Source organism: Micropterus salmoides, unplaced genomic scaffold (genome assembly GCF_014851395.1).
Source record: "Micropterus salmoides isolate LMB-PRFRI ecotype aquatic unplaced genomic scaffold, ASM1485139v1 Ms_hic_scaffold_1, whole genome shotgun sequence".
Taxonomy (NCBI): Eukaryota; Metazoa; Chordata; class Actinopteri; order Centrarchiformes; family Centrarchidae; genus Micropterus; species Micropterus salmoides.
The window spans coordinates 65,823,097-65,850,266 of NW_024040040.1; the positions used below are offsets into that span (position 1 = coordinate 65,823,097).

The 27,170-nt window shown below is 38.6% G+C and overlaps 1 protein-coding gene across 2 annotated transcripts; it reads left to right on the forward strand.

Annotated features, from left to right (window-relative positions):
* Window positions 1–1,169: 1,169 nt before the first annotated feature.
* LOC119898090 (STI1-like protein) lies at window positions 1,170–23,569 on the forward strand. 2 transcript variants are annotated; one of them, XM_038712249.1, is made up of 16 exons: window positions 1,170–1,406; window positions 13,211–13,293; window positions 13,763–13,843; window positions 14,476–14,535; window positions 15,609–15,779; window positions 17,070–17,198; window positions 17,355–17,400; window positions 17,893–17,983; window positions 18,114–18,255; window positions 18,368–18,472; window positions 18,952–19,039; window positions 19,800–19,833; window positions 21,114–21,188; window positions 21,749–21,851; window positions 22,018–22,157; window positions 22,838–23,569. In XM_038712249.1, the coding sequence occupies exons 1-16, from the start codon at window positions 1,361–1,363 to the stop codon at window positions 22,962–22,964; spliced, it is 1,521 nt and encodes a 506-aa protein (XP_038568177.1). In that variant the 5' UTR covers window positions 1,170–1,360; the 3' UTR covers window positions 22,965–23,569. The 2 variants fall into 2 exon arrangements, with proteins under 2 accessions (XP_038568177.1, XP_038568185.1); XM_038712257.1 differs by lacking the exon at window positions 1,170–1,406 and adding an exon at window positions 12,892–12,951.
* Window positions 23,570–27,170: the final 3,601 nt, after the last annotated feature.

The window sequence follows — 27,170 nt, forward strand, 5'->3', positions numbered from 1 at the left end:
GAGGGCTCTGGCTCTAAGAACCATAAGAAACCCTGGATTCTGGACGTACAGTGTTTTAGGAGCATGTTAATGCACTATAAGCTCACTATAAGCTCTTTAAGATATGATTGTGCCTGACCACTGAGTGCTTTATAGGTGCAGAAGGATTTTAAAAAACAAACAAGTTTAAATCTGTATCTTCCAAAGGATTTCTAGTTAGCCTACATATTAGGTCATTTACTAGGTTTTATAGTAAACTATAAAAGTGTTGCTAAAGATCACATAAAGTGAAAATTTGTCAAATAAAATGAAATGGCCTACAAATGTAAACATGAAGGTAAAGGATAGTAATAAGTTGTGCCAAATGTAATACCACAACAAAGAAATATGACCACATTACCTCTGTTTTAGCTTCATTACACTGGCTCACAGTTTGCTTTAGAATGGACTTTAAAATTCTATTGATCACTTTTAAAGCTCTTCATGGCCTCTTGCCTTGTTATATTTCTGAACTTTTAGTCCCATACACACCAGCACGTACCTTGAGATCCTTGGGCAGAGGTCTGTTGTCTGTTCCAGAGTCTCGACTGAAAACTAAAGTGGACAGAGCGTTTGCTGTCAGGGCCCCGAGGCTCTGGAACAGCCTGCCCGAGGAAATCAGGTCGGCTGAGTCAGTGAACTCTTTTAAGTCCCTTCTTAAAACATGCTTTTATAGGAGAGCCTTTCCCGATCTTATTTGACTTTATTTTATCCCTTTATTTTATTCTACTTTACTTATTTTATATTATCTTAAACATGTATTTTAGTCTTTTCAGCGTTTTCTTGCTTTTATCATGTATTGTTTTTGTATTATTGTCTTTACACTTTGTAACTCGTTTTTGAAAAGTGCTCTGCAAATAAAGATCATTATTATTATTAATAATAAAGGAAATAAAACTGTGGGCTAATGGACTAATTAATTAATCAATTAAATCGCACAGTAGAACAAGAGTTTTTAACTTTAAAAAAGATAGATTATGTTACTTGCATTTACTCTGAATCCTAAATCATTTAATATTATTCCACGGAGCTGAAAAGGCTTATTTCAAACATTTTGTGATTTTACTTTGATGGTAGAAACCGGAAGTCATCTTCAAATTCTGCCTGTCATTGTTTTATTGTTGAAAGTGACTACCGGATGTCGCATCAGTTGTGACCCACAGCGGTGAGCTGACGGCGGCGGAGAGAATAACCAGCGGTCGGAATTTCACATGAACCGGTCGGTAGCCTCACCGGTGAGGTGTCAGCGGTAGATGAAGATTGAAAACTTGTCGTCTTGTACGGTGTGAAAGTTTAAATTTAATTTAGTGCGTGGGCCGATAATGCTAGACGGAAAACCCTGATGAAGTTCACCCGAGATATCTGCCGACTGCTGGGCTTAGGAGGCGGTGAGTAAAACTGCCAGTCAGCCGTTACCAACTTTGGGTTTTTCAGTTAGTTAGTGCCACAGGTTGTTATGTGGAGTTTATATCTTTTATCTCACAGCCGCGGCCAGGTTGTGACAGCACTGATAACCCCACACTGAAACAATACATTTCACATAATAACTTCTAAATAACGTAGACAAATGTGCAGAAACATACGGCTTCTGTAACTTAGTTATGAGCAGAGCAGGTATGGTGATAAATACAGCACGGATCTGCTTACAGGTAAATGGCTAAATACGAATGAATGCCAATTACAGTTTTGGGGTTTTTAGTTTTTTAACTTATTTATTTAGCCTGGCAAAATGTGAATTTACAATTTTTATTTTGCTTTATTGTGTTTGTTTGCCTGCCTTTTGGTGGGGATATGGAACTATGTGATGGAGAAATGTAATACAAGTTGGATGTCAGACTTTAAAGTTATGTTAACACCCATATTTTGTGTTTTATATAGTGGTTATATCAAATTGTGGGTGAGAGGGGCTGCATGTTTTGTGTAAAAGTCACTTTTTAACTGCATCGAGTAGTGTTTCACAATGAAAGGCTGATTGTCTTTGCCTGGGCCGTTTTAGTGTGGATGTTGATGTCACCAGAGAAGCTTTTTTTCTGAGCTTATTAAAGAAGTTAAAAAAGTGGATCACTGTTCAAGGTAATTTTTGCATGACACAAAGACCACAGAGGAAGGGTGACACACACACACACAGTATAAATGTGGCCAGTAGGGAATTTTTTTTACTATTGCTATTGACTTGTGGTGTGCCATTCCAAAGCACATCTGGGCCAAGTTATTATTTCCCCTTACTTTAAGCTGAAACTATGCTGCATATAGGTAATGTACTGTAAATACCCGTTTTAACTTGTAAAGAGTGTTAATGTCACCATTCATGTCATAAAAACGAATAGGAAATGGATTTTTCCAAAAGCTGAGACATATTTGACTTGGCATGTAGTAACATGAAAGTGCCAAATAAACACGGGTGCCTTATGACAAGGTAATTAAACATATTTACATATAGTGCTATATTATAGTAACCCCTTACTCCATCCATTGAGAGCAGTGCTAGGGGATATACTACTTGAGAGGGATATGGACTTCAGTCCTGGACGTATTACTACTGAAGAACAGGACGGTGGTATCTGCTCACTTACGTGGATTCCTGTCAAAACTAAAAAAAAACACAAAGTCTGCTTGGGATTTTGGATGCAACACATATTCCATATTATGCAGCACATTTTCTTTTTGGCTGACATTATTGTGGTTTGTGTTGCATTGTATTTTGACTCTCAAAGAACTAATTTGATCAGAGCTAACTTTTGTGTGGGTGTTGGATATGTTTAGACTAAAAAGGTAGCATGTCATAAACCTAACCAAAAATATTTGACTGGCAAATGAGATGTACAATAACCCCACAAGAATGTACAGAAACTGGTTTGACCACATCTGCAGTCGGTCAGCCTTGATTGAAAATAACTCAATCATGGAACAAAACCTGAATTAAAGCTTTAATGATATCTCAGCCAAACCAAAAGTAAATATTACACAAACCTTGTTTGTGTACTCAAACTACAGTACATAGTAGACAGCTGTAACATACTGTAAAGCTGACGGTATTAAGAAAGACACTGATCTGATGATATGATCCTCAGCGTGTTGAAGTGTCCTTGGGAAAAATACTGATCTCAAATTGCTCCTGATTGCCTTCGGTGCGTGAATGTTAGTTCCTTTCTGATAAGCAGTTGACACCTTGCTTTGCATCCACTGCAATCAGTGTAAGATTGTGTGTGTGAATCTGACATGTAAAGTACTGTCAATTTACCATCCTTGTCTGAAACATGTGAAAAGCTACTCTCTCATAAAAAAACAAGTAAAGTAAATAGTAGTAGTAAATTAATATTCCCCTTTTAAAGGATTCTTTCTCCTTTAAGCTAAAGGTAATATGACACACTGTTTCCCAGGGGCATTTGCAAACTTGCCTTGTCTCTTTTGGAGCAATAGTTAAACTCTGTTTCCTCGGGATGACTGGTCCGTGCAGCTGTACTGATAAGGCGGGCTGTCTCCGTCTCCCAACAGGAACAAGGTCGTAGGAGATTGGCTGCTACGTTTTCGTTTTAAAATTCAGACCATTTGCTAGGTTGACACTTCCCGTCCAGACTAAAACGGCAAAATTCAAAGACCGAAAACAGAGAAGTTTGAAAATGCTGCCAACCCTGTTTTCTCCCTTTAGAATATATTGCACTTGACCTGAGTGACATACAACAGAACTTATGTTAGTAAGCATATTTTCTTGTTTAGGATCCAGTACAAAATATAATCTCCACACATGTATAGCTGAGTGAAGAACAACCTAATTTGGACATGTAGTGAATGTCACAGGGTTAAAGACGCCCTTCCAGGAAGTAACCTTCAGAATTGGGTGGCGGTTCAGAGTGACTCACTTGTGCTGCTCATCTCTATTCTCCTCGATCGAGCTTCAATAAACATTTCAGCGAAAGACATCCCAGTTTCCTGAAACTACTTCTATCATGAGTTAACCAGCTCTCAAGAATCTGCCAATTACTAAACAATTTCCTGGACTTATATCACCCAGCCTAGTCCCATTAAACTTCAAGAAACAACACAGTGAGCCAAAATAAACCTCTGTGATGGAAGTGCAAAACAGGCCAGGATTAGATGGAGACGTTTGGCATTTACTTTCAGTTGCGAGAACATTCCCACATGAGGAACACTTATTTTGAGTTGATCCAGCATGGCTGATTAGTTCTGGCAAAAATTAAAGCCAAAAATAAATTTTTCTCTTCTTAATTTAGATAACACTATTAATACATGATTACACTCACGTTAAACAACTTTGTTGAATACTATCGGCCTATACTAATCAGCCTATTTTGTTTCTATTCAAATTACCTTGAAGCAAAACAAAACTCCTGTCACTGCACACAATAGTCCGCAGGGTATTGTACAGGAAGCCTGGCATAGTAACAGGTAAATTATCTTCCTTGGACATAAAATATGTGTCTTGTCTAATGTAGACTTTCATCACAGTGACCAATGACTTCCGTAAAAGTCTTAATTCTCTAACAAAATTAAAGAAAGTCGGCAGAAATCAGAAGCAATATTAGACTTGACCAAAGCGAGCTATTAATAACATTGCAACATCCTTAAAAACATTGAAACAGCCAAACTTTGACCTTTAGTGTGTGCAGCGTTGCTTTGGCAGCTTCAGTTTCTGGTTAGACAAATGCATCCCACACACAGTCTGCTCTTCCTGTCATTTATTTCTTCCAGACATAAATTAGGTTTATTTCAAATCAGTGTGAGTTTCCTAACGTGCCCATCCTACTTCTTGTCCTTGGACTATTTCGCTCTGGTATATCATTCTCCTACCTTGGTTCTCACCTTAGGTAAAATATCACGGTTTCACGGTATTTGGGTGGATGGTTAGATAATTAAGTGACCTTCACACAGGAGACTTGAGTTTGAAACAAAAGCTATCATTAGTGTAAATTTTTTTTAGTGTTAGTAGCGCTTTATATAGTCTTAGCTAGCTAGTGTTAGTATTAATTTTGGTTTTGCATTTTGTTGTGTATTTTTGTAGTATATGTTTTGCGTTTTATGTGCTTGCAGGTAGGGTTAACCTCCGTGTGTTGCAATGGGGAACTGAAAACATAGGTTGTTTTGGAGACATTGACCTATGCTGACTTTTTTTATACAAGGACATGTTGACCTGAGGGATTCCTGCACTTTGGTTTTGAAACCTTGACTTTTTCATACCGTGGGATACCCCAGAAACTGGTAACTGGCTCATGCCTAAATTGCATGGAATTTTGCTCCACAGTAATCAGGTAGAGACCTAATTATTTGATATGAATAAAGCAACACCTTCTTACCTATCAGTGTTTTTTAAAATTTGACGTGAATGAGAATATATGACATTTTGTAAAAGTTCCTCGTCAGGTGACATCACGTGATTTCACCACAGTTTGTCTTGTTTCAGATTAGATTGAGTGTCTGTCGATGAGTTACAGCGAGAGCACTTTAGTTTGGATCTACACACAATTATGTGCGTTTGTTTATAGATTTGTTGATTTATGTGTCTTTGGGTGTGCCAGTGTGCCTGTGTGTGATCTGTTTGGTGAATAGGCCAGAGGAGGGGCAGACGATACAGCGTACAGACTTGAGTTCCCTTTTTCTTTGACCACAGATGTGAGTTCCCTTTTCCTTGAAAAGATATAGCTAATGAGAGAGACACACAGATGCAACAGTGCCCTTTTGAATGTTAATGCTATTGTTGCAGTTTGTGTGTGCTATGCACACAGAAATTTAGAGCAGGGCAGAGGTAATTCTTTATTGTTATTTCTATATAGCTTTTAATATTTAATTTTACTTTAGATATCATATTTGTTTTTCTGTTGTTCTTTTTTTAACCTTTATTTATTCAGGCAGGTTCCACAATGCTCTTCTGTGTTTTCATATCTTTTATTTTCTTTTTCTGTTGCCCACGCTCAATTAATCACATTCACATCTAGTTGCCTTTGAAGAAAATGTGACTATTTCACACAGAAAATCCATTATATTTAGTTTGGCTATTGTTTAGATCATGATCATAAGATGAAATGTGTAAGGATCTGGGTGGCATATCCCCTCGGCTAAATAACTTATCATGCTAAACCCTGCAGAATATTATCAGACACAAACATAACAGTCCTCTCTTTTGTTTTTATAATTTAGTAAGAAGCCTCTTTGTTTTCTGAAGTGCTCCCGTTAACTAATAGCTTATCTTTGTTTTAAATGCAAAATCATCATTTTGTTTATCATTTCTCACAGTGCAACCCTTCCAGCATCTCAGGGGACATAATGCATTCACTGTCCTGGAAGAGCCAGAGGAAGTGTATACTGAGAAAACCTACAAAATAGAATCAGTCGAAATTACGTAAGCATTGTGTAAAAACAGTGCTTCTGTCAAACAGATCTGGAGTTAAAGTGCTGATGCCTAAGATCAGAGATTAAAGAACTGAATGTGATGCTAATGGATGACACTTGACATCTCGCATCACCACCATTTAAAATCGAAATCATGAAAATCTTCTTCATCAGCGCAGAGAGAGAAGATGTCTAGGAAAAAGACCGGGTCCCTGCCCCCTCTTCTTTCTTAAATTGGGGATGTACCAACTTCCTCGCACGGTGGCCTCCACCAACGCCCACAAGCAGGTTCTTCTGTTTCTATTCCTGTTGTGATGAGTAATAGTGAAACAGATGCACTCAACTAATTCTACAAATATATGAAATTCTGTATCAATTCCTTGTCACCCAATCTATTTTCAGCCCTATCACAAAGAACGTCAAATTGTCAAAGAGTGCATTTAACATACTAAATGTAGCTTTATTTAACAACAGGTCTTTGGCAGACAAATCCTTTTTAATAATGATTTCATTATCAAGTACAGACTTGCTTTTATATTTTTGCAGCAGTTCTTATTGACTCAACCCCTCCTTACTTCAGTTCTACGAGCAAAGCTAGAGCTGCATTTCATTTTACAACCCTTTTGTAATGTAATGATTTCATCAAGAAAGGAGGGAGAGATGTTATTCTGTTTAATAGCATAATTATTTCCAGTGAAAGCAGATGTTTTATGGGAAATTGGATTCTTTTGAATGTGCTGCTCTTCAGTTAAAGTCCTTATGCTTTGGTAAACATCCACGCGCAAGCTAAATACATTTTTGATGACTTTGCTCAACTGCTGTCTATCATTTGCATCGACATTGTAGTTATTATTGGAGATTTTCACATTCACGTTGACAACCAACAGGACAGCAGCCCTTCAGAAGTGAATTGTTTTCTGAATAACTATGGACTGACTCAGCATGTGAATGACTCAGCTATTATAAATCAAGTCAAACAAGGGACTGTTGATTAATGTCATTTTTATTCTACTATTTGATTTGTCTTATTGTACTTTAGCTACATGTATCTTGTCTTTTATATGACCTTGTTTCCCATATATATTTTATTAATGCAGTTTTAACTTTCGTGAAACACTTTGAATTGCCTTGTTAAAAGGTGCAAATAAATAAACCTGCCTTGCTTAAAAAAGATAATGTCAGGGTGGTGAGTGTTGTGTGGCCTCAATTTCGAAGCAGACTTTATTTCTTGATACTGTCTGCCATTTAAATGATGTTTGTTTGAGAATATAATTATCCTTAAAACCATGTGTATTTTTAACGTTATCGATGGAAGTGAGTCTTACAGGTTCGTCTGTTGTCTGTTTGATGTTAACATAACACTGGTTGCCATACCACTGTCTGCAAACAGTACCGTATTCAGCACAATACAACAGAGTTAGACATCTTTCACTCCCATGTTGCATTCTGAAAACTCTGTTAAAAGTTTAAATCTAGTCCTGAATTCTCGGTTTTACCCAAACGTATTCCCTTCATTTGCTGTGCACATAAACAGAAAGACAAAAAATGAGAACACTGATGTTGAGAGAGCAAGAGCAAGAGCGAGGTGTGCCTGTTGATATGGGTGTGTGTTTAAAAGAGGGGAGGAAACTGTCAAGGCCACCCTGTCCAACAGCCTTGAGAACTAGATTTCACTGTGCATGGCCTTCCTATGAAACAGTAACACATGCTTTGTTTACACAGTGCTCAACATTTTTGTAGTTGAAATAAAATCGCAGACATCTGTCCTTTTTACTGTATTGTGACATCAGATGCAATTCCATTGCCTTTACTGAAACCTATAGTATATGGAAGTAATTTACAAACATTTTGCAGATGATGCGTGAGCTCACATTTGTGCTGCATGTGGAAACTTGGCAAGTAGTTTTTTTTCTTTCCTAATTGTTGTGAAAGGTTCCACGCAGTTTAATCTGCAGAGTAAATATTATGAACATAAGCTGAATTAAAAAACCAGTAAGACTTGGCGAAATCATGTAAAAATGGTTGTTGATCAGAGAGTCAGTCCTAAGAAGAGTCTGACAAGCAGCATCTAAATCTGGCCACAGATTTAAAGCAAAACCTTTGTGATTTTGCCCTTGGTGTGTTATGTTGATGGCTGTGGGCTGGTCTGGATTAAAATGAAAACAATATGTGATGGTGATTGGAATACTTGGAATATTTGTGTGATATACGTAATGTTTGGGTGTGACTGTTGTTAACAGTATACCCATAAGTCAGACTTCCAGCAAAACTTACAATTACTTCTCCCGGAAAGTTGAATGAGCACGCATGATGGTTTCCGGTTTCCTTTACATTCACAGACGAACCGCAAAGACACTTGGCACTAATGCATACAGATGTGGCTTTTCTGTAGGTGGTGTAAATAACTTGTCTAGGCAAAATGAACACAGGGCTGGACTTAAAGATGTTTTGTTGCTCATCCAAGAGGCTTTTTTAGTTCTGCTGACTAGTGGAGAGGCCCAGGTATTTAAATCTCATGGAATTGTTTACATCATGTTACATGCGTCTGTGTCGATGTTACGACCAGTTTTTTAAGCTGAGGAAGACTCTGAGGCTTCAAACACACAGACGCGTAGTCGGAAATTCTCTCCAAAATCTGCTGCCGTTTCCTGAGAAGAATACTTGTCGGAGCCTGTGATTTTGTGGCATGTGTCTTCTTGTTTGTCCGTGTGCACCAGGATATTTGCAAATTACTGTATACTGAAACAAAGGCCTCCTTCAAAGCTCCAACCGTTGAAGGCCAAAGTCTAATCTTGAAATGCTTGTTACAATAATATAAAGTTTTAGCACCTGCAGTTTCTTTCAGAAACATTTCATGCTAAAATAGCAGCCTTCAGCTTTATAGTGAAATACTGTTATAACAAGTGTCTGTTGAATTAGAGGGCAGAGGGGAGTTCAAGGAGGGACAAGAAACTTTCAGCAAAGTAGCTCCTGTTCCTCAAACCACCTACATAACATACCAAAATGGATGATGCCACTTTCCAGTAGTTTTAGTTCAAATTGTAAGAATAATACAGTAATAATAATAATAATAATAATAGCCTGTTAATGATGATAAAAAGACAAGCGCTAATCCAGTGCGGTTGTGAGGCCTCTCAGGACTTTACACTTTCATGTAACCATGATGTATAAAAACCATCAGAACATTATAACACATAAACACCTTTTGATTATTAATTATCTGCTGGTTTGCTTTTAAAATCCTACTGAAATTATCACCTTTAATGCGCTAACACAGGTGTTTTCACTTATTTCCTGATAAGACCTCTTCTCGGGACTGTGATGGTGTGTGCAGACTGTGCTCGGTGACCTCATCCTCACTCCCCTCCGTGTTTTGTTGCATCTGTTATAGTGCGAACTTGAACGATATCTGTTGTTTTCTTCTGATGTTAAAGCTACATATCGGTCAGACTAGTATTTTTAGACGTCACACCATCCACGTTCTGCTTTCACTTTCTGTGTTCAGTTTGAATCTGCTGCCGCATTCGATGGCAGCTGTGCTGGGGCACGATACATACTGTAGAATAGTTGGTGGAGTATTCTATAGGCTGTGTTCGTGTAAGAGATTTTATGTTGGGGAATGAGTTTCTGTGACAAACCTATAATTTGTCATGGGCTAAATGTGGATGGTTATCCAAAACAAGCTTACTCCCTCCTTCCCTCTCTGGTTATTCCTCCTTTTCATCTGCCTTTGGTCTTGCTGTGAGTCAGGTGGTGTTGTGGCTCTTAATGCCAAACAGATTCAGTTTCTATTCGTTCCAAAAGTTTCTGAACGGACGGTCTATTCCTGGACAGAGTTTTCTCCCCTCGCCTTTCATCTGTCAACATCTTGTGTTGGCTTGAGACCTTGCAGTACATACTCTCCACAAGCAATTTTTATCTGTCATTTATTCAGAACGTTTTTCTCGGTATCATCAGTTTTATTTCATAAAAACAACGATGAAAGCTTTTACACTACCTATACCTATATAAAAAATATATATAATATAATCCTGCAAATTCCCAATAATGAATAGGGTTTGGCCCCTTTTTGTTTATTTTCTTCTTTAATCTGTTTACATGAATTGTTTGTAGTAAAATAGGTTGTAAGAGATTGATCATAGCATTCATATTATTATTTTTTTTTAATTATTATTATTAAAACCTAAATGATACTGGATCTATAAGGCCAATAATAGAATAGGTTATAAAATCTCGCAGGTTAAACATTTTGGTATAGATCCCTTCTGATCTGACTGAAGTGGACATTTTACAGTTGAATAATAAACTTTTTAACAGTGATCTGTGTTGGACAAACTATGTAATGGTGACAGATTTTAACAGAACTTGTAGATAATTGGCAATAGAAAGTGTGAATGTTTGTTTCCATCTGAAGCTTCGGCGTTAAAGTCACATGCTTTATGTATGTCTTGATTTATTTGCTAAGTCTGTTTACTTTATACTTTTTATTTATTTTTATTGAAACAGTTTTCAGTTTTCTACTTTTTTTTTTTCCGAATGTTTGGCTTTTCCATTCAGAGATTTCTTAAACACATTTCTAAACAACCTTAAACATCTTTGATATTTCTGTACTTCTTATTTACTGTAATATAGACAGTGGCATGTCATATGCTGTGAGGAAAACAGAATTAATCTCAGTGAGATTCAGAGGAAATTTAAACATGAGTGAGAGGAGGAAATATTTCACTGGAATATTTCTAGAATGCTTCCGGGTACCTGAACAGTATTTCTGTCCAGAGGCCCTTAGATATTTCAGGCATAGTGACTTCTTGGTGTCGTATGAGGGGAGGGGAGGAGGTTTCCCCTCTTTCCAACACACATGCCTGCCTGGGGCCATATTACGATGCACTGAAATCTTTTCTCATTTCATATACCTACAGACCTTTTACTGAGAAGTTTCTCTGGTTTCCAAGATGTGATTTTTTCTAATTTTAGCTATTAGTTTTGTTTTTGTTTGACATAAGGCGAATCTGATAAAAACAGATAAAGAAAACAAACAACTTTTTCACTTCCAGAAAATTACAAAATACGTTAGATGTAAGAACCATTTCCTAATCACTGTACTTGTGTTAATTGTGTTACCCACTCGGACCTGAAGCCTACTTGAGACTACTGTCAGAATAGAGCACATGTAGGTGAAAAAGACATTGCTGCTTTTAGTTTCCTTTTTAAGTGTATAAAGCAGTATATTTTGTGGTTCAAGAGGAATTCACAGAGAGTGAGTTGTCTTTATTGCAATATTCAGTCACACATTTGTACATGGACCTCTGAGCTTTAGCTAAGAGATACTGGATGAAGTTCAGATGAAGGTATTTATACATATTCTGACTTTGGCACGTGCCCTTACACACAGTACACAGTGTCTTGTCTGTAGAGTCACAACCTCATGTCTGAAGTCTATTTCTGCCTCTGTCTGCTGGGCATCAAGACTTGCTGATAACATTGACTGTGAAGCTGAAGGCTGGATTCCAGAGGAAGCAAAGAAAAGATAAAGTATTAAACAGTATTCTGTCTCACAACAGATAGCGCTCACTTTGTGATTGTGTTTTTTAAATGACGTGCTTATTCCACATATTTGTCGGTTGTGTCTAAACCGAGTGACAGAGAGGAGCCCCTCCCCGCTGATCATCACGCAAGGCGATGGTCCCTTTTTAACAGCACTGTTGCCCAAGAAGCGACGGCCACTAATCCAGGAAAATGTAAAAACACTTAATTTATGAGGTTATAATAAAGATAAGCTGCTACGTTATGTGTGATTAGAAAAGAGCAGAGAAGCAGAACTGCTTGTTGACCAGTGCAGAGGAAAGAGCTTCTGGTGTGAATAGCCAGGCTACCCTTCACAACGCTTCTGCCTCTGGTGTGTCTCCTTCTCCGCTGTGTCTCACCGGTTTATATTTTCAACAGTAAGCACATAAGATAAGATTTTATCCCAAACCTGGGGAAATTCTTGTCAAGTATCATCAACATGAGGATGATTCCCAATAAGGCACTGAATACATATTTATCTACATTTTAGTTAGTGTTTGTAATATGTCTGTTCAGAACATGGTGCTTTATGTTTATACTTGTCCTTTTTGTGCTGGTTTATAGTTTTAACCATTAGTGAGCGGGCTGTTACATTTCTTGTACCAGCTGCATTTTGTTTGCAGTTTTCCCTCCCACACTTGTGAATAAGAATCCAGCGCCCTTGACTGACACCACTCATGTTGACTATAAGTGATGCTTTGTTGCACATTTATCACCACTGTTTAGGAAACACTGTCAGCTCGTCATGCTGCTGAATAGGCTGCATCATTAAAACATCAATTATAGATATTGGCTGTTGTACCTGCCTTCATTTGGGACAGAGTCAGACTTATTTGAACAAACCACATCCCTGTATAATATTTGTATAACGGCCATTATTTGACTAAGTAGGCTTTTATTTAAATATGTGTGGTAATTTTTTTTTGATTCTTCGGAAACAGACGGACCAACATCAGACCAAATAAAGGCTCACACTCGTTCTTTCCGTCTGGTTCATCATCCAATCACAAGCTGCCACAGCAGGTATCACCAGTGTAGTTTTGCATGGGAAATGTGTCACTCGGACAGTGGAAGTCAAAACATACACTAGGCAAACAAAAACATTGTCTGTCTTTAAAGAGATGAGTTTAAACCTATTGGCTGAAAAACTGGCATATAAAAGGGATGTTTATCTTTCCGTGTTATAACCTGTGTCTCATCCCTTACAGCAAAACACTAATGCAATGAATAAAATATGTATATTTATATATGGTAGATTATCTGTGTGTGTGTGTCTCTCTAGATGGGCCCGGTGAGGAGGAGATGGAGGTTCAAGATGAAGCTCCTAGCCCAACAGACAGAAGAAAAGACCAAAGCCCATCACAGGTATACTGGACGATTGCTATACTAAATAAACTAAACTAACCTTGTACTCAATTATAGAAATATTATATTGGACTTGTCTGTATAAAAACAGTAGATTACTAGTAAAACACACGTTAAATGTACTTGTTGGTTACTGTAAAAACAGATCACAGTTAAATTATCTACGGGCAAATACTTGCATACATTTCACAATGAACCAGTGCTTAAGTGCTTTGAGGTGCAGTAACGCTAATGTCCACTAGATGCTGTCGTCAGGGAGATCCTTTCAAAAGGGGCCAACTTTTCTCAAGACATACAAAGTATTTTTCTCTCAAAAGCTATTTTCTCTCAGAATTATTGCTGTATTTAAACTACAGAAATCAATCAGAAAGATCAGTTAAGAAGTGACTCCAAGCTCTTCTGAAAGTAAATGTGCATCTGTCAGTTACCTTTGTAACTAGCTCTGTGTGTGTGTGTGTGTGTGTATCAGGCGATGCTGAACAGTGAGGAGGGTTTGGATGATGAGGAGAGAGCAAGAAGGAGAGCAGAGAGGAGGAGAGCAAAAAGGAAAGTGAGTAAAAATAATTCAGTCTCACTGCCGTGAAAATATACTTCAAGGCTCATGAGCTGCAACTACCAACTGTAATACAATATCTTACAGGTACAGCATCAGTGGAAGTGGATATGTACCAAAGTCAATTTCTAGCTGAAGTGTACAGCTATGTTGTCTAAAAAGAGGGATATCTGACGTAAGAATGTGATAAACCCTCTTGTCTTTGTCTGGTGATTTGTGTCTTTTATACTTACTAGAAATGTGTGTAACAGTTTAGTTAAATGACATGCAGTGACCGTATGTCATCATCATCATCGTCATCGCCACTATTGTCATCTTCTATTGTAACATGCTCAACATCCACATGTCACAAAGATAAACATGGTGTCCATGTTGCAGCTCATGTCTTTATGAATGCTCTACTAACGCAATTGAATGTGTCTCCTACATTCCTCACATCACCACACCCTTATTTCCTCCTGTCGCCTCATCTGTGTTTACATCTTTTTAGCGGTTGTTAACATTTTACCACACCCTCCTCATAACTGTTCCCACACTTGACACACCTGACTGCACATCTGCTTCTACATCTGTGTCCATTCCTGTCTCTGTGCCATCCCACAGCCACCATGTCCATGCTCTCCTTTCAGAGGCAGAAAGAACGGAAGAAACTGGAGAGAGAGGAGAGGATGGAGGATGCTTCAGAGCAGGTGACACCATAAAAGGCTCGATGTACAAAGCTGTGCTGAGTTTGTGTGTTTCCATATGTCATCATCACCATATGTCAAGTATTGGAAAATGCTTGAAAACATCTGTTTTCAAGGTTAGGAATGTGTTGGAATTTGAATATTTAAATACACTCCTTAAAAAACTCTTGATGTTCAAGATAATCTGGTGTTTCAGGGATTTGATTTTTCACGCATATTCCGTATTTTACGTCCTGAAAATGTGACCCACGTGAATTTTCCAGATCGTAAAAAAAACCTTTGATGTTCTCGATAGCTTGTCTGTCCTCTCCTCTGCGTGTTTGATGGAGGGTGGGGCTCAGCTCCTACACACACAGCAGACAGCAGAGCAAAGAGGCCGTTGTTGACACATTGAACTCGAGGTAACCGTTGGGTGTGGATGTCATAAAACAAATAGTCAAATGGCATTTGTTTGATGTTGGGCACACACTCAAACCAAAAGTCAGCTTGTAAACATCTTAAGGGTCCTGAAAGGGCTAGTTGAATGTCAGTAGGTCTTATTAACTGGTATTTGGAAAAAGAAAAGTGCTTGAGTGAGAAAACACCTGTGAATGAGACACAAGGCTCATGGCCGTCACGGTCCAATGCCGAAGCAAATCATGTCAGTGTACACTGCAGGAGGGCGTCTGCGCCTACATAGATGTACAAACAAACGTGTCCAACCACTATTTTAAGCCCTGTTCGGCAATGCTTTCCTAAAAGCTGACCCAACCCTGAGACCTCGATGTGCATGGGTTTTAATGTCTGCTCAGTTAAGTTATGATGTTTCAATTAAAATTGTTGCACCGATTCCAAGCAATTTTCTGAAATTTGATATGACTATATCCAAACAATCTTACTCATCCAACAGGTGTTTGGACTTATGAAATATGACAAAAATAAATAACAATTAAGTTCACTTTTACTCACTAATATTTTAGATGCTGTGCTCAATGTTTCATTTTGAATACACAATTCTGCTTTTGCCCTTACGTTACATAACACTGTGTGTGACTTCTTCTGGGTATGTTTTTAATAAGGCTTTTAACTTTTAACAGGACGAAGGAGTGTCTGGAGTGTTGTCAGAGAGTGACAGTGAGGAGGAACTGAAAGAAAATGAGGAATGGATCGCTGTTCGACCCAGAAATAAATGCAACCCTGAATCACTCCCTGCCCTTGTGACTGAGTATGAGAGCAACCACCAGCTGTCCCACAGGACCTCGGAAGAGGTGGGTTGAAACTGGGGCGGTAAACTTAATATATCATTCATTCTTCTAATTAAATAAATTAATCGTCCCTAGTGATCAAGTGTTTTGGCAATTGAAGCAACAGCGTGACACAATAGTTTGGCAGTCCTGCAAAGTGTTATTGAACAGCCACGAATTAGTGAGACAGCGAATCCTTCTCTGCTCGCTGACTGTAAAGTTGGATGTGTACTCCTACTACTAATAAAATGTAATTGCTTTAAAATTTACTTATGGCAAGAGGGCAAAGTTAAACAGGTAAAACAAATAGCTCCCAAGAGAGTCGAATGGCACTTGCTAAATGTTGGGCATAAGTCTCAAGGGTCCTCATGGGGCTAGTTGAATGTCAATAGGTCTTAATAACTGAGAATTGAAAATTATAAATACTTAAATGAAGAAACACTCGTAAATAAGACACAATGCTATTTAGTGAAAAACATTTTGGTGCCGACTCCATGATCCAAGGCAGGAGCAAATCATGTTTCTGTGCACTGCAGTAGGGCGTCTGAGCCTGCATAGACGTACAAACAAACATGTGTTTAACCACCTTTTAAGCCCTGTTCAGCAATGATCTTGACTTCCCAATAGCTCCAGGTTGGTGCATCCTAGGGTTCAGAGTTGTGTTGAGTGCTTGGACCCCAGTATGCTTGTGATGCAAGTCTAGTTTTCCTTTGTCTGGTCCAGAGTGGATATGTTCAGTTTGAATTTTTGTATGTTTACGTTCACACTGCCAAGTAATAAGCAGACTTTTCAGGCTTTTAAACAAATATCACATGGCCGTGCAAGTTTTGTAATACCTATAGGGTTAAATGTCACCCAGTTCCAGTACTTGTAACTTCAACTAAACATTAGTAGACTTGTCTGTACTCTTTGCTGCAATTCACTGTCTTGTGTTCATACATGAATGAAGGTGAATGAAGCAAACCTCATTTTCCTTGGAAGAGGACCAAGACCTCTATTTTAAGGTATCTTGGTGCAGTAACTTTGTAGCAGCTGCATCTGATTGGCTCCCCTGCTAAAACTAACCAAACTAGACGTGTTAACACTGCAGAGTTTCAATAAACTGTTCCATGCTTGGTATAAACACAACCTTACTTAACGCTGTGGAAAAGAGCACTGTAAAGCAGCAAGTATATGTTAGTACAGCTTTCAGTCTCCTTTTGGAAATTGATTTACTTGATTAACATTCAAATCAGCATTTGATCAGAAAAGGTCTTTCTTTTTTAAAACGATGTCAGCCTAGTGATTGTTCTGTGTGACTTCGTGGTGTTTCAGGAGCCAGAGTGGGATGTCAGCAGTGCATTTGTGGCCAAAGCTGCCAGCCACATCAAACTCAAAACCCTGAAGAACAGAGCAACGCAGGTCTCCAGAGAGAACAAGGAGAACGAGACCAGAAGCAGCCAGGTACACACACACACACACACACACACTCCAAGAACAATGAAAATGTAATTCTGTGACCCATTTTGTTGATTTGTCTGATGACAGATTAGTTATTTTGCTGAAGATGTGGAAACCAGTGAAATTAGCTAAACTATAATAACACAACTGTAATCGCAGGTGGAGAGCACTGAAGAAATGAAGAGGAGGGGGGAGTCTCTTACAGGTGAATCATCTATATTATGCCTTTTAATAACTGTAGTACACATATATCATTGTGTTGTTTGAGTAAATTCAGTCCATTAGATCCCAAATTTCATTCATTCTCTTTTTTTCTTATGCTAATTTAATCCTCTAATAATAATTAGTAGAATTAACTGAATTACCAATAGTATAAATGCAGTAGCTAGACATTTGATTTGATATGCTGTGCTGTTTCTAACATAGTATGAAGTATGAGAGGTAGAAAATAGTTTATAAAACTCTGACTTGGATAAAACACTATATATATATAACTTAGTGGTTCTTTTTCTCACATGAAAACAGGTTTATATGACAGATACTGAGATGTGTATCTCTGTGGTTAAAAGCTGTGAAAGATTATATCTGAAAGATAATAGTGTTTCCATTCAGTCCTGGTTAGTAAAAATTTAGCTGATTTTATTAGGAACACTTCCTCGACAGAAAGGCATACTGTATGTGTGTGTATATTCTCTAGTGCAGGGCATTCAGATGTTCGGGCAAGGCCAGTACAGCCAGGCAGTGGACATGTTCACAGAAGCCATCTACTGTGACCCCAATGACCACAGGTGAGCTGAAATGTGAACTTTGACCCCAACTCAACTACACTAACCCTGTTCCTGATCGTACCACCTCATTTCCCCCTGTCTCCCTCACATTCACCTTGGTTTAAATAAATGTCTTCATCTTGCCTCTCAGGTTCTACGGGAATAGGTCTTATTGTTATTGGTGTCTGGAGCAGTACTCCTCTGCCCTCAGAGATGCTCAGAGGTCCATTCAGCTGGCTCCTGATTGGCCAAAGGGATACTTCCGTAAGGGGTGTGCTCTCATGGGGTTAAAGGTCAGTAGCTAATGTACAGCAGACTAATTCACATACAAAAAAAGTAATAATTTCCATTCTGTGATTTAATATGGTGCGTGTGTGTGTGTGTGTGTGTGTGTGTCCATTCCAGCGGTACAGTGAGGCAGAGAAGGCCATTGAGCAGGTGTTAAAGTTGGATCAGCACTGTAAGGAAGCATCCAGTAAACTTTTTACTTGCCGGGTCCTGCAGCTCATGGTGAGGAGGACGAGTGACTAGAAGGCTCGACTTCTTCTGAGGCAAAGTTTACGTATTCAAGTTAACTGCGGCCTGCACACAAAACCAGGAGCTAGACTTAAGTCCAAGACGTTTAAAGATATCACTGTGAAACTGATTTAAAAGCATCATCTCAACATTATAAACAAAAATGAACTGCAACAAAAGAAGACAGACGAGCATGTGGTTAGCTGCTGTTAATAGTTAGAGCTGGACCAGTCTGGAAGTACAGGACAGGTTATGTAGTAGCTTTGATGACCAGTGACCATGACTACTAGTGCTTGGTGTGTTGGAGTGGACTTGATATCTTTTTCATGCATGTTTTCATTCAACCAGTTGGAGCTGAGTGTTGTCCTAATCCTAATGTTGATTTAGTGTCTTGCTTCAGGGCATTTTGAAAATAGATGTATACATGTAGTGATGTACTAGACTTTTTTTCACTTTCATTTCTTTTACTTTAGGAGTTGGGTTTTGAGGAAGAGCAAAGTAAACTGCTGCTGGAGAAGTTCACCACCGTTCAGGCAGTCGTCACCTCACCCGAGGCCAAAAGTGAGAGCCAGCCGCAGTAACACTTCTGTCCACGTGGGGGCAGCACTGTCCTATCAGACATCCATAACAGCGACATGCTGCTCCTACTGTCACTACATAATGGCAGCAAGACACAAGTGTAAAGAATCATTACATGGAGAGTAAATTATAAAGTTAATATTATCGACAGCACACTACAGACTTTGCATTGAAGTTAGGACAGTATTAATGGGCAGAGAAAAATGTTGCTTGCATGGTCAGATATAATCAGTAGATTGCATATATAAGGACAGTCAGAATAGCAATCTGTAGTCTATATACTAGACATGCAGTACTATCCTTTGCACCATGATGAAGTTGTAGCAGGGGATAAGCTGTTTGCACCTCAAGATTATTTATATAATAAAGTTAATACAGTGTCTGTATAAGTGTGGCCCACCATCTCAGGGGAAATAACCCTGGGGTGGTGATCGACAAGTGGATAAGACACATGCCTTTGGTGTGAGAGACCCAGGTTCGAATCCACTGTGAGACACCAATGTGTCCCTGAAGACACTTAACTTTGAGTTGCTCCAGAGGCGTGCGACCTCCGACCCATATAACAATTGTAAGTTGCTTTGGATGAAAGCGTCAGCTAAATGAATAAATGTAAGTGTACCTGCCAGAGAACGATAATTTAAAGGAGACCACAGTTATTTTAAATACCTCCCATTGATGTTCTGTTTTTATTCTGTTGTCATTACATCGTTGACTTCTACCTCTTGTCTCCTCTTACTTCCAGCACTGAAGCACACATCTCCACAAGACCAGAGTGGGTAGGTTGTATGGCTATAAGCAATACACATAATCACACCAATCACTTCAAATTTTCAATACGGTATCATTTCAAACATGAAGCAAACCAATCTATATATATTTCCATAGACATATTTACAGCATTACAGTGTCTGCTGTGGGTAATACAAAATGATATTGTTAATCTTCACAAATATAAAAATGACTTTTGGTGGTGTGTCTAAAAGCATCTATTAAACAAATAGTTCAAGTTCAAGACCTTTATTTGTCCCTAAGGGGCGATTAGTTTTGCTGCAGTAGCAAAGAAGTTGACACACAGTACATAACAACAAAGACGATAACATCGATTAAAAATACAGGACCAATGGGTAAATGAATACCACAACATTAAAAGTTTAAGTTCAAGTGAGCCTTATGTGCAGACGTTACCTATTCTTTACAGAATTAAGCAGAGAGATAGCAGAAGGTACGAGAATTTATATCGATTTGTTTTGGCTGGTGGTTGACTGAAGCGGGAATCAGAAGGCAGCATCTTAAATTCTGCATGCAGGGGGTGAGAACTATCAGACATGATGGATTCTGCCTTTTTAAGCACATGTCTGTTGTACAGTTCAGTTAGTTTTATCTGCTGAATCCCAATGATTTTGCTTATAACTTTATTTACCATTGCTAATGTGTTTTTCCGTTTTAAACTAAGAAGCATACCAGCAAATACATGAAAAAGTAAAGACGGACTCAGTAAAAGATTTATAAAACAATGTCATCAGGGATCTGTCCACTTGAAACTTAGCTAGCTTTCTCAGACAGAAAAGACGTTGCTGACTTTTCTTACTCAGCATATCTGTGTTTAGTTCAAAGGTCAACTTGTTATCAATGATGATTCCCAGATAATTATATGACTCAACAATTTCAACCTCTTTAACATCTATAATCATCTTTTCAGGAGTTGGATGGTGACGTCTAAAATCAATGCACATGTCCTTTGTCTTTGTAACATTTAAGTCTAAAAAGGCTTCTTTTAAAAAATAGAGTAGTCCAGGGCCGTGAGATGTTTCAGTGGAGTCCATTAAACTTACTACGACTTTACGATATAGTTATTGGCAACTACGGCAGTTGTTAGTGTACATAATGTATAAAAGAGGAGAGACACAGCCTTGAGGGGAGCCGAATAATCAAACAATGAACAAATAATCTCTCTCACATTATCCACTCCTGTGATCTTTTACCTTACTTTGTCTCTTCCTGTTCACATCCGTCACTTGATTTCTTCTCTTATTTTTTTCCCTTTTCTATTTTCTAGGAGCTGCCGCTCTCTGTGGGTTGGGAACATTACATTGGAAGTTACAGAGAAAGACCTCTGGGATCTCTTTAAAATGTACAAACACATTGTGTTTATGTTCACTCATTATTAATAGTGAACACTGTCAAACACCCAAGTAAAAGTCAGTTTACCTTTTGGTTTAGGACATGGCATGTTATATCATCATTAGTGCAACTGCAGATTGATATAATGATAAGAACATTATTTTAAGACACCTGCATGAAGCATCGCAGGTAGGTAAACTGCACTAATAAAGACACACATGGTGGAGACTAGACTTGTGAAGATGGGACACGGCTGTGTTACAGTGTAATGAGAGTAAAAGTGGGAGTAGTAGTAGTTGTAGATACAGTAGGCTAGTTACAGAGATATAGGTATGAAGTAGTAGCAGCTTTGGCATAGTTACAGTAGTAGGTAAAGTAGTACTTGTAGCAGGATTAACTCTAGTGCTACTAGTTGTAATAGTATCACTACCAGCAGTAGTGGAAGAGTTGGTGTACTACTGTTACTGTTATTATTATAATAATTACACCATGAATTGTCAACACTTTGCCTGCAGATTGTACCGCACTGCTTTGCTGTAGTTTAGAGGCTCTGCGTTTCCATGGTTACAGGTTTGGTGAGATTGAGAGCATCAAAGTTCTTCACGAGCGTTTCTGTGCCTTTGTCAACTTCAAGAATGCCAACATGGCTGCCAAAGCCCTGGAGAAGCTGCAGGTGAGTAATAGGTAGGCTTAGTTTTCAGGGGAACAAACTCGACTTGATGTTTATCATCTCGGATGTTATTGTCTGAGTATGTTAACGTGCAGTTTTGTACAGCACAGTTGGTCAAACTTTAGACTTGTCTAAAGTTTGACCAACTGTGCTGTTTCATCCTGTCCAGGGGGTGGAGCTGGGGAGCAACAAGCTGGTGATGAGATACCCAGACCGCTGGATCCAGCGGACCGCGCCCCCCATGCAAAGGACCAACACTAACCTCAGCAACAACACTGCAGGAACACAGCAGAGCTTAGCTGTCATAGGGTACCGAGTAACTTACTGATAACATGTGTATCTGTGTGTTGTTGTGCCTTTTTTCTTTGCAAAAATTTCCCGCTCATGACATGTTTGAGTTGTTTTAGGGTTTAGAGATTAGCATTGGTTATCAATTAATGTTAGACATGTCAGTGTGTGACAGTGTAGGCTGTTAGGTGTGGATTTTGGGAATACATTCTCCACATTGATGATCCTGCCAAGATAGATATCCAAAGATGATAGTGCCATTACCAGACCACCATTTTTTTTCTTGCACAGTAAAAAAAAAAAAGGCAGCACAAAACAAAAGGACAACTTGTAAAACAAAAATACTGCTTTATTATAAAGGTTTAAAAACTGTTAATGATCCTAAAATTATTATGGTTTCTCCCTATTGTGCATTTGCAGTAGTGTAGTGTACTTTAGATTCAAAGTCAAGTGAAACTGTTCTCTTCTAGGAAATCTCATAATGCTGGTGATTCAAATTGAAAGAGAAAATCCCAGTTCCTTATTTCTTATTAGGGCTCATCCAGTTGGCCAACAACTTCCAGGTCCACTAAACAGGGATTTGAAAACACACCATAATCACAGTACAATCCTTTTTACACGCAAGTGAACACATGTGGCCCAGTGGAATTTTCTGTGAATATAATGCAGGATCTTCTTCTCCTCTGGTTCTGTCCACGCAGGTCCAGACGGTGTGTACCAATAGATGGAGATGTGTGCTTCTACTGGCAGACCACAGGCTGTTTCTATGGTGACAAGTGCCGCTTCAAACACATACCAGATCAACAAGGTCGAGACAAGAAACCATGAACACCCTAACTATATCCCCTACCCTCCCAAACCTAGCACCAAGGCACACCAAAGAAGGATTACTAAGAGAGGAGGAACAAGAAGGACAGTGAGCAGAGTGGAGGACAGAGAACGAGAAGATGGTCTGCCTGAGAAAACTGACAACTGAATGTGTGTGAGAAAAAGAAAGAGAGTCAGATGTGGTATTTATGTGATAGCCAAAGTCAGGGGTTGCAACTCTGACATGATGAGGACTTTGGCAACGTCCAGAGCCCACCCTCAGAGAGGCGCTTAAAGAATCAATTAATACGATACCACAAACCCTCTAATGCAAGAAGGTCTTCAAAGGAATTTAATTCATTTGAAATGTCACTGAAAACCCCCACAGAAGAACCCTTGAGATCCCTGCTCTGTTGGAAGTAAGTTATCAGTCATCAAAATGTTTTATCTGGACAAATACATTTGGTTGAACCATATTGGAAACACTACCAAAACCCAGTTCTGTGACAAACTCTTTCACACCACTGTAGAATTGCTTTAAAGACAAAATGTATTTTCATGAAACATTTGAAATGTATACTGTACATATTTGCACAAAACAATAAACCAATGAAACCCACATAAAATTTTTTTTGAGTTTATTCAGCACGGTTTATAAAAACCTGACTTGCACATCAAAACACATTTTTTGTTATGATTGCTGCAGTGAAGGGTGGGGAATAGTCACACATATTAACTAAAGTGAAGGCACTAAAGATCATATTATGTAGCACACTTACTTATCTAGGACATTTTGGTCAAAGTAGTAATTTTCCAGGACTTTCCCTCCAGGAAGATACTGCCAACAAGACTACAACCGTGCCAAAAGAGTAAGTGTCCAAATAAGGTATGGTATTTGGTTCAAGTCAAGATACTACGTTTACCTAAGTTATTCTGTGTGTCATTCAAGCCCCCTGCAACACTTTCTCCATAGAGGCAGTCTGTAATGAAACTAAATAAAGATAATGTCGTTCTGGGGTCACGTAACAAATGGATAGCCTTGCATCCTTTATCAAAACAGCTGCGTCAGTCAGTCGACTAAGAAGGCAGAGAGGAGGGACAGAGTCTGACCTGCTGTTGTAGAGAGTCACAGACTGTCGCCTTAGTTCAGCATTTGACCCTAACATGACCAGGGGATAGCTAGCTGTGTCACAGTATTCTTGGTATGTTTAATATAAGCACATGTTTGATCCTGTGCTAATGTTGAAATGCTAATGCTAGTCACACACATCTTTGTAAAAGACCAGTGATGAAGTTATATCTGCCCAGTAATACTTTAGCATTTCACTCTGTGTGGCTTTCTTGGATTTTTAGTTCATTTATAGCAGATTCTTTCCACAGAAGATACTGAATACTAAACATAGTAGCCTACTTGCTTTTTACACTTACTCATGGGGACCCTACTATCTTCCCACTGGCTCACAGATCTGGGATCTCCAGATGTAAAGTCTGCAGGTGGCAATCAGCAGCTGGATCAATCATTGCTGTTTTCCTGTCTGCTAGTCCTGTATGTTTGCATGTGGATTAGTTGAGTAGTTCAGTGTAAATGTGAACTTTAAGTCAGGAAAATCCATTTGAAGTTATGGGAAGATGTACGGGACATTGTATCTTCCCGCACCGCTTGTCTTTTTAGATAGTTTAACTCCAGACAGTCCTGTTTAGTACTGATGGCAGGATGATTTCAGATCAGCTGTGTCGTATTTAATTTAATCTAAACTGTCACAAAAGGTAGAGAAGAAGTGATTAAAACATAGTGCTTTTCTGTCCACGAAATGTCCTCAAGAGTTGTGAGGATGGGCAGTGCAGGTGCTTACAGGCCTCAAACATATTCTTAAATTTTGTTTTCCAATGATGTGAAGCGGACGTTTTGAGCAATCTGGTCTCTATTTTGTACAGCTGCCAGCCACAAGGATCACACACATTGTTTTTTTTTCACAACCACATCCTTTTCAAGCTAAAGTTGCCCATGCACGATCTACCTGCTGTTTTAACAAGCAGAGATGAGAGGAGCAGCTATGGGTTTAACAGCAGCAACAAGTGGATTTGATGTGTGACGAGATGCAATGTGCTGCAGACTTTACAGGACAACCTTAATTGACTGTACAGTAGCCTACAACTGGAAGTGCATTAATAATTCATATTAGGAATCTTGACAGCTTGCCACCAATTACAGTCAATGATCTTGGCAACTGTCTGGTGTTAGGCGCCGACACCAGTCTACAATTCAAAATTAAGTCTTTAAGCCTATGTCCAATTAACAAGTGGGTGGGTACAGGAACTTAAGATCTACAGGCCAAATGCAGACTATGCAAAGGTTAAGAGTTAAGACAACTAACTGAATGCTAAGGACACTTTGGCTAATCATGCATAATTATATCTATCTAGCTATAAGAAAACACATATTGTTAGCCTACCTTTATGTCTGAATGTATATTGCCATATTTCATGTTGTGAAGGTTCACTCTAATGTTCTGTGTTATTTCAGCAGTTCTCTTTTACAATTACAGTAAATAGCCAGCGGGTGGCGTTCTTACCCTTGTAGATGTATCCGAGTTACACAGAGTTGAAAGGGTTGAGACAACCTATGTAGTAGTGATAGTGTGCAGGTGACAGTTGTGAAAATAGGTGACCTGCTGCTGATGACGTCACATTCCCATTTCCTATCGTCATTTTAAAGGTCCAGTGTGTGATATTTCTTGGGAACCTTGTGACAGAAATACAATGTAAGATCCATAACTATGATTTCAGTGGTGTACAAGTACCTCACATAATGAAACGTTATGTTTTTATTACCCTTTTCAACAAATTGATTATGAAGCGACTGTTTCACACCCTCACAGAGCAGACAGTTGGTTTTAATTTGCAACCTCACCACTAGATGCCACTAAATCTTACACACTTAACCTTTAACTGTATTTATAGAAACAAAAGTAATCATAAATTTCTGGTATTTGGAAAAAAATGTCACATGTCTGATTGCTTTAAATGTTGCCATGTCTTTTTAATATTGGTGAACAATGTTTATTATATTTGAATGCTAAATTTAAGGTTAGCATGTTGTAATTTTACAAGCACTTATGGTTGCATTTGTATTAGTGATTTAGCATTGCTCAGCAGCACTTGAAGTAATGCCAACATAGCTTGACATTTCACTGCTTTTGTTTTTGCATGTGCATGCTGACATTACATTAGGATAACTCAGTGACACTTGACAGCAATACAACCTGATTGGACGTCATAACCAGCAAAAGACATTATTCTTCTGCATTCTGTCAATATCACAGCCCAACCTGAGACTGTCTTGTTCTCAAAATTCAAATAAGTTGTTGATGCCTGCATTGTTTAAATGTAAAAACAAAATGTAATTGGTGCTGTTAAAATGCACACGCCTACTTTTACAAGAACGGAAATCCTCTTTCTGCTTTCTAGTTTCAGCTGACACAGCAGAATTGAACGTAAGGCCAGTACGTGCCATAAACGGTCGTACAGACACAGAAACAGGAAATGTTTGTTATTTTATTATTATTGTTTTCACATTTGACCACAGAGAGGAAATTCTCTAAGCAAATGTACTACACGTACATGTACATCTTCCATTGTTCCTTTGCAATATGTAAAACACATTTTTGTATCCCCCCATGCCTTTGTTCATTTAATCAGAACCCAGATATGCTGTTTGGAAACTGTTTACAAAGTTTCGTAAGGTTTGCTGAGGTTATCTTTGCCTCAAGTCATCTTGGCATACCTCCACTGCAGATAAAAGACATCTGATCTTGCATATGTTACATATTGTGAAACTGATTGTGTCTGCTAATGTGTTTGTAATGATCTGTGTTACAGTGGTACAAAGCAGGAATGGGCTGACTCACACTTCTGCTCAGATCTGTGCTGTGAGAGGATCAACAGTCGACGAACGCTGCATCTATAGACAGCCATCCACAGTAAAAAGATGTTCTGGTTTACTGAAATGCAGGAGAAAGGACCCTCGGATCTGAGAACCGACCCAGAGTACGGAGGTCATTGAAATTTCACTGCGATTAGACAACTTGCACTTGAGAGATAGCGACTCAGCTGAGTACAAGTTCACATTCAAATACAAACAATTCAATAAAAAATAAATAATTACGTATTTGCATATTTATGAGCAGTTTAGCCTGAACAAATTATTTCTGTTCCTTCTTCACAGAT

Excerpts from the sequence above, each read along its gene's own strand:
- LOC119898090 (XM_038712249.1), top strand. The coding sequence starts at position 1,361 with ATGAAGTTCACCCGAGATATCTGCCGACTGCTGGGCTTAGGAGGCG. Across the intron at positions 21,852-22,017 it reads AAGCCCTGGAGAAGCTGCAG|GGGGTGGAGCTGGGGAGCAA; the intron begins GTGAGTAATAGG and ends CATCCTGTCCAG. Across the intron at positions 22,158-22,837 it reads CAGAGCTTAGCTGTCATAGG|GTCCAGACGGTGTGTACCAA; the intron begins GTACCGAGTAAC and ends CTGTCCACGCAG.